General features: G+C 58.2%; 1 protein-coding gene across 17 annotated transcripts in view; it reads left to right on the top strand.

Moving 5' to 3' along the window:
- VILL (villin like) overlaps positions 1–14,041 on the top strand; it is a 27,924-nt gene extending 13,883 nt beyond the window's left edge. For 7 of the 17 annotated variants that reach the window (XM_012536009.3, XM_033402149.2, XM_033402147.2 and 4 more), the window contains 19 exons: positions 141–207; positions 328–402; positions 724–929; positions 2,202–2,310; positions 3,579–3,689; positions 3,993–4,192; positions 4,576–4,654; positions 4,758–4,856; positions 5,564–5,702; positions 5,924–6,024; positions 7,970–8,107; positions 8,213–8,371; positions 8,905–9,084; positions 9,662–9,807; positions 10,798–10,942; positions 12,684–12,869; positions 13,023–13,094; positions 13,286–13,513; positions 13,767–14,041. In XM_012536009.3, the coding sequence (XP_012391463.1) occupies positions 142–207; positions 328–402; positions 724–929; positions 2,202–2,310; positions 3,579–3,689; positions 3,993–4,192; positions 4,576–4,654; positions 4,758–4,856; positions 5,564–5,702; positions 5,924–6,024; positions 7,970–8,107; positions 8,213–8,371; positions 8,905–9,084; positions 9,662–9,807; positions 10,798–10,942; positions 12,684–12,869; positions 13,023–13,094; positions 13,286–13,513; positions 13,767–13,880 (2,553 nt within the window). In that variant the 5' untranslated portion in view covers position 141 and the 3' untranslated portion in view covers positions 13,881–14,041. Of the gene's footprint in view, positions 1–140; positions 208–327; positions 403–723; positions 930–2,201; positions 2,311–3,578; positions 3,690–3,992; positions 4,193–4,575; positions 4,655–4,757; positions 4,857–5,563; positions 5,703–5,923; positions 6,025–7,969; positions 8,108–8,212; positions 8,372–8,904; positions 9,085–9,661; positions 9,808–10,797; positions 10,943–12,624; positions 12,870–13,022; positions 13,095–13,285; positions 13,608–13,766 lie in introns of those variants that run through there. The other 10 variants (XR_004475762.2, XR_007479679.1, XM_033402145.2 and 7 more) reach the window with 10 other exon arrangements.

Genomic DNA, 14,041 nt, shown 5'->3' with positions numbered 1-14,041 from the left:
CTCATGAGAGGCACAGGCTATGATGAAGGGTCTTTGGAGAGCTGTGCGTGGGGAGAGCTCTTGCTTAGAGCCCAGAGTACAGGCGGCCAGGGCCTGAGGACTCTGGCTACTGTTCCCTCCCTCACTCTTTCCTGATCTAGGATGGACACCAACAGGGGCCTCCCAGCCATCGAGAGCCACAGGGACCTCCACATATGGATCACTGAGGTGAGCTACACGACCAGACAGAAGAGCCCCCCACTCAGAGCTCCCTCCCCCTACGCCAAAGGGTCATGGCTGGGGGGAACAGGGTCTCCCAAGTTGTCACTAGGCACCCTCCTCTCCCAGAACCTGAAGATGGTGCCGGTCCCCGAGCGGGCTTATGGGAACTTCTTTGAGGAGCACTGCTATATCGTCCTGCACGTGAGCACTTCAGGGGGGTGGGGGGTGGGGTGGCTGGCCCTTTGGGGGTTCCATGGTGCAGACTAAGCCCCGCCCTGGGAAAAGGCAGGCTGGGAGCCCAAGAATCGCATCCCATACGGAGGCTGCTGCCTTTGAGGCCTCTTCACCCTTCCCTCGCCGGTCTCCGTCTCCTGTCGGTGGAAGCACCTGACCAGTCTCCCCACAGCCCTTCGTACATCCTCCACCTCGATCTCCCCTCTCCGCCTCAGCCCTCGGGCCCCACCCCACTCCTGGGACCTCAGCCCCTCACCACACACACGGACGCAAACACCTGGGCCCTAGGTCCCCCAGAGCCTGAAGGCCACGTCGGGGGCACCCAAAGACCTGCACTACTGGGTCGGGAAGGAGGCGGGTGTGGAGGCGCAGGGTACGGCGGGCTCCTTCGTGCAGCACCTGCAGGAGGCGCTGGGTGGCGCCACCGTTCAGCACCGCGAGGCGCAGGGCCACGAATCCGCCTGCTTTCGCAGCTACTTCCGCCCTGGAATCATGTGAGTGAGGCGGGCAGGGGGCTGGGAGGGACAGGAGCCGTGGGGTGGCTGGCGGCCTGGGGCAACTGTCTCCCTCATCATAGTGTGTGGGGTGGTTTTTTTGAGGGGGGCGGGTAACAACTTATTGACATACAAATCATACCATACAACCCACCCGTTTAAAGCATAAAATTCAGTGATTTTTTAGTGTATTCACAGACTTGTGGGATCCATCGCCGTAATTTTGGAACGTTTTCAACACCCCCAGAAGAAGCCCCGTACCCTTTAGCATCACTCCCCATTTCCCCCAATACTCCCTTGCCCCAGTCTGTATAGATTTCCCTCTTCTGGACATTTTACTTAAATAGAATTATACACCACCATTGATGGATATACCACATTTTATTTATGTATTCATCACTTAATGGACATTTGGGTTGTTTCCACTTTTTAGCTGTTATGGGTAATACTGTTGTTAACATTTGTATACAAGTTTTGGGTAGTTTTTCCCCCCAGTTTTATTGAGATATAACTGACACACAGCACTGTATAAGTTTAAGGTGTACAGCATAATGGTTTGACTTACATATATTGTGAGATGATTACTGCAGTAAGTTTACTCACCATCCAGTATTGTATACAAGTTTTTGTGTGGACATATGTTTCTCATTTCTCTTGGGTGTATACCCAGGAGTGGATCCCAGTGCTGTTCTTCAGTTTGCTTTTCTGTTACTATGCCCAATAGAAATATGTCTTTTGCTGTAAATTGCTTCAAATATTTATTTAATTAACAATTACAATATATTAGGTCGAACCATAGGAAATTGCCAGTATTCGATCATTTCTGTTGAACCTGATACATGTAAATAGTATATACATAAATGCACGCACACATGTATACATGCGCATGCAGAAAACACGCCACCCCATGTATGTCCACCTGCAGATGGACACCCACATACATTGGTGAGTATTCATGTCCACCTACACACATATACGCGGTTGCGTGAATTCCATGCACGCACATCTGTACGCACACAGATAAACAGATACACGTTATTCCCCACATGCATACATGTATATACACATTCATGTGTCCACGTATCTACACATGGATAAACACATGCACATTACTGCCCCCATATGCTTGTACACACGTGTTCATATCTACTTGCACACACGTATTAAACAGGCACACGTGTCCCCGCATGTGTGCATGCAGGCGCGCACATCTGCACTCACCCCTGCGCATGGCAGCATATGGTCTCACATGGGACCCCATGCTCTCCTCAGCTACCGGAAGGGAGGCCTGGCCTCTGCCCTCAAGCACGTGGAGACCAACGTGTACAACATCCAGCGACTGCTGCACATCAGAGCGGGGAAGCACGTGTCAGCCAGCGAGGTGAGAGCTGCCAGGGATGCCACCTGACCATGGACTCAGCTGGACTGCGTGTCCTGAAGTGTAGGGAAGTGTGGAGGGCGGTGGGGACATTGGGGGGAACGTGGGAGGTCAGCATTCCCCGATGGCCCATCCTGATGAGGAGAGAGAAGGCAGAGCCAGGCTTCCAGCCCCACCCGTCCCACAGCTCCTTTGACCCTCTGTTTCCTCATCTGTCCCATGGACACACTGAGAACTAGGGAGGTGAGGCAGACACGATGATGCACCTGGATGGCTCTGCTAAGCAGCACAATGGGAAGTAGCATGATTTAGGGAGGTGCACAGCCCCACATTCTCATACACGTCATAATTGTCACCCATAGGCACACCCAGTGTCTCCACGGTTAGCCCTAATGCCACTCGGTCCATAGAGTGCCCTTGTGCAAATTAGACCTGAGCACCCCTTACTTCCATCTGTCAGGATATTGATGGAACATACTGATCTTGTGAGAACAAGACGGTTTGCTGCCATCAGTGTAATGAACAGTCAGGAGTTTGACGCCTGCGATGTGAATGGTGACGCTGAGTTGTGTACGTTGCTGTCTGCATGGTATGTGGCAGCTCTGTGACTCACAGACAATCCCACCCAGGCTAACACAGTGTCACCCACAGATTTAGTGATCATACATCCCCGGTCATGCAGCGCCACCATGCAGCCCCAGGTTTTGCCTGTTAGCGTGGCATAATTATTCAGAGCTCCCACTTTTACTCTCCAAAGCATTGGGATGATACTTGCCCTTTTCCACAGATAACACACTGTCCCCCACACAGGTACACATGCACTGTCAGCCAGGAGCTCATACACTTCTTCACATTTGATGTTCACCTACACACACATCTACACATGTGGATAAACTGGTACTTGCGCCCCACTTGCATCCATGTGTCTGTGTACGCATGTACTGCTGTAGACTTGCACTGAGTGAGAAGTGTCAGACTCGGTCACGGACACCCTGTGAAATGCAGCATAACCTACGTTTACACATGCCCAGAGATGCACCCAGCCACATCCACAGTGACGCTCAAGGTCTCACATGCTTACATGGATGCGTGCCTGCACACCATCAGAGTGGTGTCACACTCACACATACACCCAGTTGCACGCAGCTTCATGCACATAAGTGACACACCTGAGCTATGCGCACGTGGGCAAGGACAGGCTGCAGTGCCCCTCCACCTGGGTGCGGGTGGTGTGACACACTGTCTCCCTCCCTGACGCCTGGCTCTGGCAGGTAGAGCTCTCCTGGCACAGCTTTAATAAGAGTGACATCTTCCTGCTAGACCTGGGCAAGATGATGATCCAGTGGAATGGGCCCAAAACCAGCACTGCTGAGAAGGCGCGGGTCAGTGTCTGCCCCGGGAACTAAGGGGTGCGGTGCTCGGGGAGAGGGGTGGTCCTCCAGGTGCCCATCCTCCAGCTACCCCAAGACGTGGGCTTCGCTCTCGCCTAAGAAGCTGAGAAGCACCTACAAACTGAGTCCAGATCCTGAACTGGTGGTACCCCTGGATGCCAGGATAAGGGGATACCTCCCCTGGCCCCCAGCCTCTGGGAGCTGAGCAGTGACAGGAGGATTCTGGGCTGGACTGTCTGAGAGGTGATGGGGGGCATTCTGGGGATGCTCTGACTGCCAGGTCCTGTCCCGCAGGGCCTGGCCCTGACCCGCAGCCTCCAGGACAGGGAGCGTGGTGGCCGTGCACAGATTGGTGTGGTGGATGATGAGGCTGAAGCCGCTGACCTCATGCAGATCATGGAAGCTGTGCTGGGCTGCAGAGTGGGCAACCTGCATACCGCCATGCCCAGCAAGAGTACTGACCAACTGCAAAAGGCCAACGTCCGCCTCTACCAGTGAGCAGACCTTGGGAGTGGGCAGGGTGGGTGGAATAGCCCAGGCGTGCATGTCCGGCATTACTGCAATAACACGGTGTCTCTAGGAAGCCCTCTAGAAAAGGTTCATGGGTTTCTGGGGCAGGCCATGTGGGACCTTAGGCCCAGCCTGTGCTCTTGCATGGCTGCCTTTCTGAGAACGCATTGTACAGACAGGGCAACTGAGACCCTGAGAGGGCCAGGGAGCTGCCTAAGTCTTCACAGCAAGGCTGCAGTGAAGACCTCAACCTGGGCCCCCAGCCCCCAAGCCTTCTGCCTCTGGAGGTGCGAGGGGCAGTGGTAGCTGGAGTGCAGCCAGGCCCGGGAGGAGCTGAGCTGCCCACATCTGGATGCCTGTCCCCTAGTGTCTACGAGAAGGGCAAGGATGTGGTGATCCAGGAGTTGTCGACCTGTCCTCTGGCCCAAGACCTACTGCAGAAGGAGGTGAGGCAAGCCTGGCCCCAGCCATCCCGTCCATCTCCCCACCCACTCTACAAGCCCAACCCAGTCTGGACCACCTACTGACCAGCCCCACTTTGGCTCCCAGGACTGCTACATCCTGGACCAGGGTGGTTTCAAGATCTACGTGTGGCAGGGACGCATGACTAGCCTCCAGGAGAAAAAGGCTGCCTTCAGCAGGGCTCTGGTGAGGCTATGGGGCCCTGGCTTAGAGGGACATAGAGCTGCCCTGGTTCCTGGGTAGGGAGGAATCCGCCTTACCCTGCAACCTAAGCTGGGAGACATCCATGTCCTGGGGTCTAAAGAGAGAGGTAATCCTGCCCTGGGGCCAGGAGGGGGATACATCCTGCCCTGGGAGCCCTGTCGGGTGGAGGAGGACATAACCCTGCCCTGGGGTCTAAGCCTGAACACCCACCGCTCTGTCTGAGGGCGGAAACACAGCTCTGCCCAACGGTCCGAGGGGGAACACAGGGCCTCTCTCTGGGGTACCGCGGGCTGTGGCCTGCCTTGGGGGCCCTGACGGGGGAGGACCAGATAGCTTCCAAGAAACCATGTGTAAAAGGGGGATGTGGGGGACCCGCCTTGAGGTCTGAGGATTCTCCAAGCACTGGGTGCTCCCTCCTTTTCCAGGAGGGGAGGCAGGGCTCTGCCTGGGGTCTGACGGGTGGTCATAGCTGGCCCTTCCCGAGGTCCGGACTAACGGGACCCTGCCTGTCCTCAGGGACTTCAGAGAAGTCGGTAGTGCCGGAGCCAGCTCCTTAAGCCAGTCATGAGCTCAGTTAATTAACGCTGCCCAGTGCACTGGCTGGCCCCGAAGCGTGAGCGGCAGGTCCTGCGGGTGGAGCGGAGCAGTGGGCCCCTGGGCCACACGCTTGACAGAGCCCCCCCGCCCAGGGCTTCATCCAGGCCAAGGGCTACCCGAGCTACACCAATGTGGAGGTGGTGGACGAAGGCGCCGAGTCGGCCGCGTTCAAGCAGCTCTTCCGATCGTGGTCTGGGGAGCAGCGCAAGAACAAGCACCTCCGCGGAATGGGTGAGGGGGCGTGGCCGGACGGCGGAGCGGAGCGCCGAGCCGAGGCTTCCTGAACGATGGGCGGGGCGGGGCTGGAGGGGCGGGGCCTGAGCGGGGCCCAGAATCTCCACGGGAAGGTTGAGGGGGCGTGGCCGGAGGGAGCTTCTTGCGTGATTGGCTGAGCGAGGCGAAGTCTGGGACAGGGCAGACATCGCCAGTGACACCCTCTGTCCCACCCTCAGGTAAATTACTTCAGGTGAAACTGGACGTGGGCAAGCTGCACAGCCATCCTGAGCTGGCGGCCCAGCTCAGGATGGTGGACGACGGCTCTGGGAAGGTGGAGGTGAGGGGCACTGACTTGGCTGGGGGAAGATGGGCGCACAGGTGTAGGCTTTGTCTTCAGGTGAACCTTATGGCTGCTAAAGTGACCCAGGTACGCCCAGGTGCACATCTACACACAATCAGGGACACACGGGGCATGTGTACGTATACACGCACCCTCCGCCCTGCCAGCTCATATGCATCACGCGTACAGTCCCATGCAGCCACGGCCACTTGCTCGGTAACACTCATGGCACCCAGAACAGTAACATTCGGACAATTGTGCCCTTTTGTCATATGTATGACACATACATATTATAGACACACATACTCATACCTTGTGATTGCACTTATTCAAACAATTGAAAACATGTAAGCATACAAACTCTGCATCACACATGATCACAGCCCCACACGCCCAACACAAAGTCACACCCTGTCAGCCACCCTTCTGGTCTCAGACCAATGTTCTGGGAGATGGCAGGGGTTGGGGGCTCCTTCCAGGCTCTGTACAGGGCAGGGTTGTATCTTGACTAATTGGGTCACCCCCAGGCAGGGCCCTTAATTCCTTCAGGGCTTAGGTTTTTATATGTAAAATGGGGCTAAAGCTGTGGTCCCACCTGGCCCCGAGGCTGGTGTGCGGGTGCTGAGAGCGTATGGGAACAGGACAGCTGGGCCTGTGTGAGGCGCACTAGTTCTCAAGGTAGGCCGAGGTCTGAGAAAGTACTGTTTCTCCAAGGTGCCCTCTGACATTTGCCCTACTATGGATGGACAGTGGCAGTGAGTGGGGAGAGACTGAGATAGGAGAAGACGGGGTGGAGGGGGAGGAGGGAGAGAGGATGACAGGTTGAGGGGACAGGGAGAGACAAAGAAGAGGAGACTGAGAATGAGAGAGAGAGGGCGGAGGAGACCGAATAGAGGGAGGAGGGGATGGGATGCAGAGCAGGGAGGGGTGAGGGCACAGGGAGAGGAGAAAGGGGGTCAGGGAGAGATGGGGTACCCAGGGAAAGACAGAGGGGCAACCAGCGAGAGAGAGAAAAGGAGAAACAGGAAAGCGGAGAGAAGGGCAAGGGAGGAAGGAAGGAGGGGTCTGCAGCCCAGGCCCCGAGCACAAAGCCAGGGAGGGGACGTCCCCCGCCCCCCCCCCCCCCACAGCAGGCTCGGGGACAGGCAGCCAGAGGGGGCCCCGAGCCAGGAAGCCTGGCTGCCAGGTGAGTGCTGCTCCTGGAGGCGAGTGGTTGCAGTCAGCCTCTTCTGCAGAAGCAGGATTCCCGGTGCTCTGGTCTTTTCCAGAGACTGCCGTCAGGCTCTGTGTGGCCACGGGATGCCCAGATGTTGTTTCTTGCCATGTCGAGGTGAGCGCTGTTACCCCCACTTCACAGGTGGGAAAAACTGAAGCTCAGAAAGGTCTCACTGCCGCTGTGGGTGACCGGGATTCAACCAGGGTTTGCCTGGCTCCGGGGCCCATGCTCGGCTACCCACAGGAACAGGATATCACATTAAGTGTGACTAAGTGTTTCCTTTTCAGTCTTTGAACAGGGTTTGCTTTTTTTAAGTGACACTTGAAAAAAAGGAAATTTTTCCAAGAGCCCCAAGGCCTTGCTTCTGCCCAGCTTCTGCTGCCCTGGCCTGAGCAGAGAGCAGCTGTGCAGGGCTGTGGCTGGTGAGGTCAGGCTGGGGTGGCACGTGGCAGCCTGGGCAGCCTCTGGAGTGCTCACCGCTTGTTTGTCCCAGGCACCACACACCAACTCAGAGTCCTGGCTGAGAACAGGCTGGCACAGGTGTGGGTCCCAGGGGTCCCTGGGGGAAGCACAGAGTGTAGGGTGGGCACAGAGCTCGGGGGGAGCCCCTTGTCTGCACAGATAAGGTGTGTCCCCCGCTGCAGAGAGCTTCTTGGCTGGACACACGGTGGGTGGGCTAGTTCAGGTGGAGGCACCAGCCCTGCCTGTTGGGCCCCTGTTCCCCAGGTGTGGTACATCCAGGGCTCACGCAGGCAGCCCGTGGACCCCATGCATCACGGACAGTTGTGCGCAGGCAACTGCTACCTTGTCCTCTACACGTACCAGAAGATGGGCCTCGACCAGTACATCCTGTACCTGTGGCAGGTGCGCCGGCCTGAGCAGGGTGGCGGGCACCCTCAAGCCCCAGAGCTCAGGAGCTGAGAGTGGGGTCTGGGAGCCGTGCCAGGCCCTCACCACCCCTGCCCGCAGGGCCTCCAGGCCACCGCACACGAGATCAAGGCCCTGAAGGGCAACGCCGAGGAGCTGGACCTCCAGTACCACGGAGCGCTGGTGCAGGAGCACGTGACCATGGGCAGTGAGCCCCCTCACTTCCTCGCCATCTTCCAGGGCCAGCTGGTGATCTTCCAGGTAGGGCCCGCCTTGCTGCTGTGGCCGCAGTCTCTCCACCCCTCCGTGCACCCATGGCCCTTACACGCATGTGCTAAGCGCCTTCTCTGCAGGTCAGGGGCCCAGCGGTAGCCCCTTGGCTTCCTGGTGCTTGTCCAAGGCCCAGGAGCTCCAAGGGCGACCCCTGCCTGAGTTTCTTCCCCCATCCCCAGAGGCAGCCACAGAACAGGCGCACAAGTGCGGAAGCGGAACGGAAAGGGAGCTGGGGCCTTACCTGGGGTCACACACAGGCAAAGCTGCTCCCCACTTTCCGTCTTCAAGGCCTGCGGGATCCATGCTCTGACCCCTTGGCGATGGGGTGAGGGGTCTGTTTAGAAAGGGCCTGGTTCCCTATTCTAGACCGATGGCATCCTCACATTCCACACTCAGAGGGTAGAAAACAGAGCTGGCTTCAGGAGAGGGGGCCCTGGGTGCCGAGGCAGTTTGGCCCCCACTGGGAGAGGGAGGCGGCCCCAAGAGCCCTTGCCGCAGCCTGAGGCCCAGCCCTCTCGTAGGGGAGCGCTGGGCACAACGGGAAGGGGCAGCCAGAGTCCGCCACAAGGCTCTTCCACGTACGAGGCACCGACAGCTACAACACCTGGACCCTGGAGGTGCCAGCCCGGGCCTCAGCCCTCAACTCCAACGATATCTTCCTGCTGGCCACAGCCAGCCTCTGCTACCTCTGGTTTGGGAAGGTACCCCAGCAATGACTACTTGACTTACGCCTGGGGCAGCGGTGCCAGGCCAGGGAAGGGTCTACTCCGCAGCGGAGGCTGACTTTAAGTCCAGCCTCAGGCCAGAGGGAGGTGGGGGAGAGGCCACAGTGTCCCTTCTGGGACCTGGGGGAAGTTATGGGTGGACCTGGGCATCCACGGGTCAGAGCCAGGCCAGGCCCAGGCTGCCTGCCCTCCTTCCTGCCTCGTGCCGGGACCACATCCCTTCCCAAGTCTCTTGGGAAAAGGAGGCCTAGTTCAGATTGCCAGGGTTTTCTCTGATCTTCAGCATAAACCGTGAATGATCTCCAAGCCTGGAGGTCCCCATCCTGTGCTCTGGACCTGGAGAGGGTTCAGGTCCCTGTGACCTTGATCAGCTGAGGAGACAGAGGGAGGAGGGGGAGGAAGGGAGACACTTTGTCATGTGTGCCCCGCCACGAGCCCAGGGCTCCTTGTGACTCAGGCGCGGCTCCGCACAGGCTCCTGTTAGCAGGGGATGTGGCGCAGGAGGTGAAGGCCCCTCCCTGTGCAGGGCGTGACCCAGCTCTTTGCCTGCCAGGGCTGCAGCGGTGACCAGCGTGAGATGGCACGGACAGTGGTCACCGTCATCTCCAGGAAGGACAAGGAAATGGTGCTGGAGGGTCAGGAGCCTCCCCACTTCTGGGAGGCCCTGGGGGGCCGGGCACCCTACCCCAGCAGCAAGAGGTGACAAGGCTGGGACGAGGGTGCTCTCCTGACCCAGAGGAGGGAACTGAGGCCCAAGGGGGTGGGTGACTGATTAAGGGTCACACAGGGAGGTGGAGAGGCCAGACTGGAGCTGAGAACTCGTGGTTCCCCAGCCCAGGGGCTCCTAGGAGCACAGCCCACCCTTCCCTCCTCCCTAACTTGGAGCACGAAGGTGCCGGGGACAGCAGGGTGGTCGCGCCCTCTGCTGGCCGAATGTGCTCCCTGCACGGTCCCTGTACTGGACCGTCCTATCGGCAGAGGGCCAGAGGGCAAAGTGCATTCCCCCACCCCACAATCCCCACGGGTGGTGTCCCCGGTGTAATATGACATATGGGTAAACAGCGTGTGTGGAGTGTGCAAGAATAGTGTGTGTGGGGTGCGTAAATGGATAAGGGTATGTATGGGAAGGAAGGGCAGAGTGAGGCTTCAAAGGGAACTGGGAGCGGAGAACCTACCGCTCTTTATGTCTGTGCGGCCCAGCTATGCGCTGTGCTCCCCCCAAGTCTCCTGAGCTCCTGAGTGCTGCTGTCACCCTCTCTCAGCCTGGCTTCCGTCCTCCCACCTTGGGCCTGAGGCTGGGGGCCAGCGGCTCCTCCCTCCCAGGGTGGCAGGGCTCCAGCTCGGCCCTCCCTCCGCACTCAGCCAGCCACCCCCTCCTTCCCCGTGCTCCTTCCCCGAGAAATTCATGGGGCAGCTTGCACCCCGGCTGCCTGTGGGAAGACAGACTACCTAACCTGCTTTCCCCACTGACACGAGGACACGGAGGCCCAGAGAAGGGCAGGCGTTTGGGAGTGGATCCTGGGATGGGTGGAACTTAGAGGGGAGCAGGTGCCTCCTGCTCCAGGAGGCATTGTGTCCCAGCCCCTGGGGGGCGGTAGAGGGGTGCTGTGCTGGGGGCTGGCTTGGCCCAGGCTGGTCAGAAGCCCAGCTCTCTCTGCGCCCCTCATGGCCTTGTGCCATGCTGGCCAGGCTCCCCGAGGATGTGTCCGACTTCCAGCCACGACTGTTTGAGTGCTCCATCCAGACGGGCCCCCTGGTCCTCACGGAAGTGGTGTTCTTTAGCCAAGAGGACCTGGACAAGTATGACGTCATGTTACTGGACACCTGGGAGGAGGTACGGCAGCCTGGGTGCCTGGCTGCGTTGTGAATGGGGGGTGTCTGCACCTGCGTAATTGGGTGTGAGTGTGTGTGACTTTGTGTTTCTAGCCACGTGACTGCATATAAGGCTGCGGGTGAGTGTGTGACTATCTACGACACTGTAACACTGAGTGACTGGGCAATTGTGTGACTGTGGATAAGACACCAGGGACGACTCTGTGACCCAGGGAGCCTGGGGGAGACTGTGGCTGTGTGTCTGGGACTCATGTGTGGTCGTGACCGGTTGTGTAGTTGGGTGTAACTCCATGTGCCTTATAAGGGCGTGTGTGAGTCCATGCAACTGAGTGCCCATGGCTGACATGTCAGTGCTGAGTGGGTGGCCATAAAGTGACCGTATGTGTGTGCGTGTGCGTGTGCACGCATGTGCGTGATGCCTCTGTGTGACTGCATTTGATCTCTAGTTTATTTATTTCCTCTCTGGTCTTTATTATTTCCTTCCTTCTGCTGACTTTAGGTTTTGTTTGTTCTTTTTCTAATCCTTTTAGATGGTAGGTTAGGTTGCTTATTTTGAGATTTTTCTTGTTTTTTTGAGGAAGGCCTGTATCGCTATGAACTTCCCTCTTAGGACTGATTTGGCTGCATCCCATAAATTTTGTCTGGTTGTGTTTTCATTGTCATTTGTCTGTCTGTGTGCCTGAATTTGCCTGTGTGTGTGCAGCTGTGTGTAATGGCTGTGTGGTCAAGGAACTGGCTATAAGTGACCAGACTGTCTATAACTGGTGACACTGTGAGAGAGAGACAATGTAACTGGCTGCAGGTGTGAGTGCCTGAGTGACTGCATTCGTATGACTGTGTAATCATGTTTCTGTGTGGCTGGATGTGATGGTGTTTCAGGCTACTTGTGTTTTCAGGCTGTGTGATCCACTGTAAATGTGCTTAGATGCAACTATGCATGAGTACGGGTGACAGTGTATGGCTGTGATTTGCCGTCTGGCTGAGTGGTGGTGGACAGTTGTGTCTGTGTATCTGTGGTCGTGTGTGTGTATCTGCATCACTGTGCCTGGGACTCTGTGTGACTGTGGCAAGGAGGCCTTTGGGCTCGCATCCCACTCAGAGCGCAGCCAAAGCCCCTCCCCCAGCCCTGTGACAGGTGGCCCCGACTCTCCCCCTCGCTCACTCTGCTCCAGCCACCATGGCTTCCTGGCCGCTCCCTGAACATGCCAGCATGCTCAGGGCCTTTGAACTGGTTGTTTCCTCTGCTCAGAACACTTTCCCCCCAGACATACATGTGACTTGCTCCCCCACCTCCCTCAGAGCTTGACTCCAGTGTCATCTTCTCAGTAAGGCTCTCCCTGACTCTAATTTAAAATGACAGTATCCACCCCACCACCACCCCACTTCTCTTCTTTCCCTGCTTTATTTTCCTCCATCTGATATACTACATATTTTACTTATTTTTGTGTCTCCCCCAGCAAAATGAAAGCTCTACAAGAGCAGGGATTTTGTCTCTTTCTTTCCCATGGTTGAGTCCCCCGTGCCTAGAACATTACCTGGCACACAGTCGGTGCTCAGTAAATGTGTGGATTGACTGCACACACGCATGCCTGAGACTTCCTGGCACATTTACGGGTGTGTGGGGTGGGTGGGTCTGGTTGGCTGGGATGTGTGCATCGGGTTCTGAGACCACCTGATGGGCAGGGCTGGGAGGGAAGTGGTCAGCTCCACCCGCCCAAGGCCAGGCCCCCTCTGTGGCCCAGATTTTCCTGTGGCTGGGGGCAGCTGCGAGCGAGTGGAAGCAGGAGGCCGTGGCCTGGGGCCGGGAGTACCTGAAGACGCACCCAGCAGGGAGGAGCCTGGCCACGCCTATCGTGCTGGTCAAGCAGGGCCACGAGCCTCCCACCTTCACTGGATGGTTCCACACCTGGGACCCCTACAAATGGACGGTGAGTGAAGCCTGAACCCCCCATCCCCACCCTAATCCTGGGAGACGGGCCTGCCCTGGCAGATGGTGGGGGAGCCATTGCCCTGTCCAGGGACCTCCAGTGTGTGTGGGGAATCTGGTCCCATTGGTGCCCCTCCATCCGGCCCCCCCCCAGAACAATCAGTCTTATGAGGAGGTGGTGGAGGGCGGCATGGGAGCAGTATCTGCCATCTCAGAGAGAACAGCAGTGAGTACTGGGGCCTCCCAGGGGTCTGGGCTCAGCTGGCATGGCCCAAGGGCAGGAGGAGCAGGGAAGGAGCCAGGTGCCGGTAGAGGGCAGGGGTGGCAGTTGGGGGCAGGAGGGCGGGTGGGCTCAGTGTGGCCTCCCATGGGAGCCCATCCCCCAGCTTCCCCAGCCTGAGTCCCCTCTCCTGACAGCAGGTCAGCAGCTTCCGGCTGTCCAGATCGCCACGCAATGGCAGGGCAGGCCCGTTGGCCCTGTGGGCCCTCAAGGGCTCCAAGGACAGCTCCGAGAACGAGCTGGAGCGGGGCCCCAAGGCGGGCAGCGGCCCCAGATCCGTGGCCAGCAGGAGCCTGCCCCGGGAACAGCTGAGGCACCAGGCTGTTGAGGACCTGCCGGAGGGTGTGGACCCGGCCCACAAGGAGGTGGATGCCTGAGACCCCCGCCCCGCCACTCACCGCCCCAGCACTAATGCATATAAAGCTGAGGTGCCGGCGCCCAGGGCGTGACCCACTGACGGTGGGCAATGGGCAGGCTGCCCGGGGAGATGTGTGTTCCAGATAGGGTGATGGGCAGAGAGATGTGGGAGAGGATGACACCTCTGGGCGAGTGGGACAGGGTTCTGGGCTCCGCTGATACACTTCCTCTGCACCCACTCCCTCCTCTCCCCCACCCCAGTCCTATCTCTCAGACTCTGATTTCCAAGATATCTTTGGGAAGTCCAAGGAGGAGTTCTACAGCATGGCCAAGTGGAGGCAGCAGCAGCAGAAGAAGCAGCTCGGCTTCTTCTGAACCCCGGCCCTGCCGGCTCCATCTACGTGGCCAAGACGCCTGCCTGCGGGCACCTCCCCTACACATATACGAGCCCCCCGGGGAGGCCCTCCTGGCGCACCCTGCTTGGAGACTCCTGGGTCACTAAAATAAAAGCCTGTGGCCTTCACAAGATGTGGTGA

This window comes from Orcinus orca, chromosome 10, assembly GCF_937001465.1.
Source record: "Orcinus orca chromosome 10, mOrcOrc1.1, whole genome shotgun sequence".
Classification (NCBI taxonomy): Eukaryota; Metazoa; Chordata; class Mammalia; order Artiodactyla; family Delphinidae; genus Orcinus; species Orcinus orca.
This window is presented reverse-complemented; position numbering and strand designations above follow the sequence as displayed.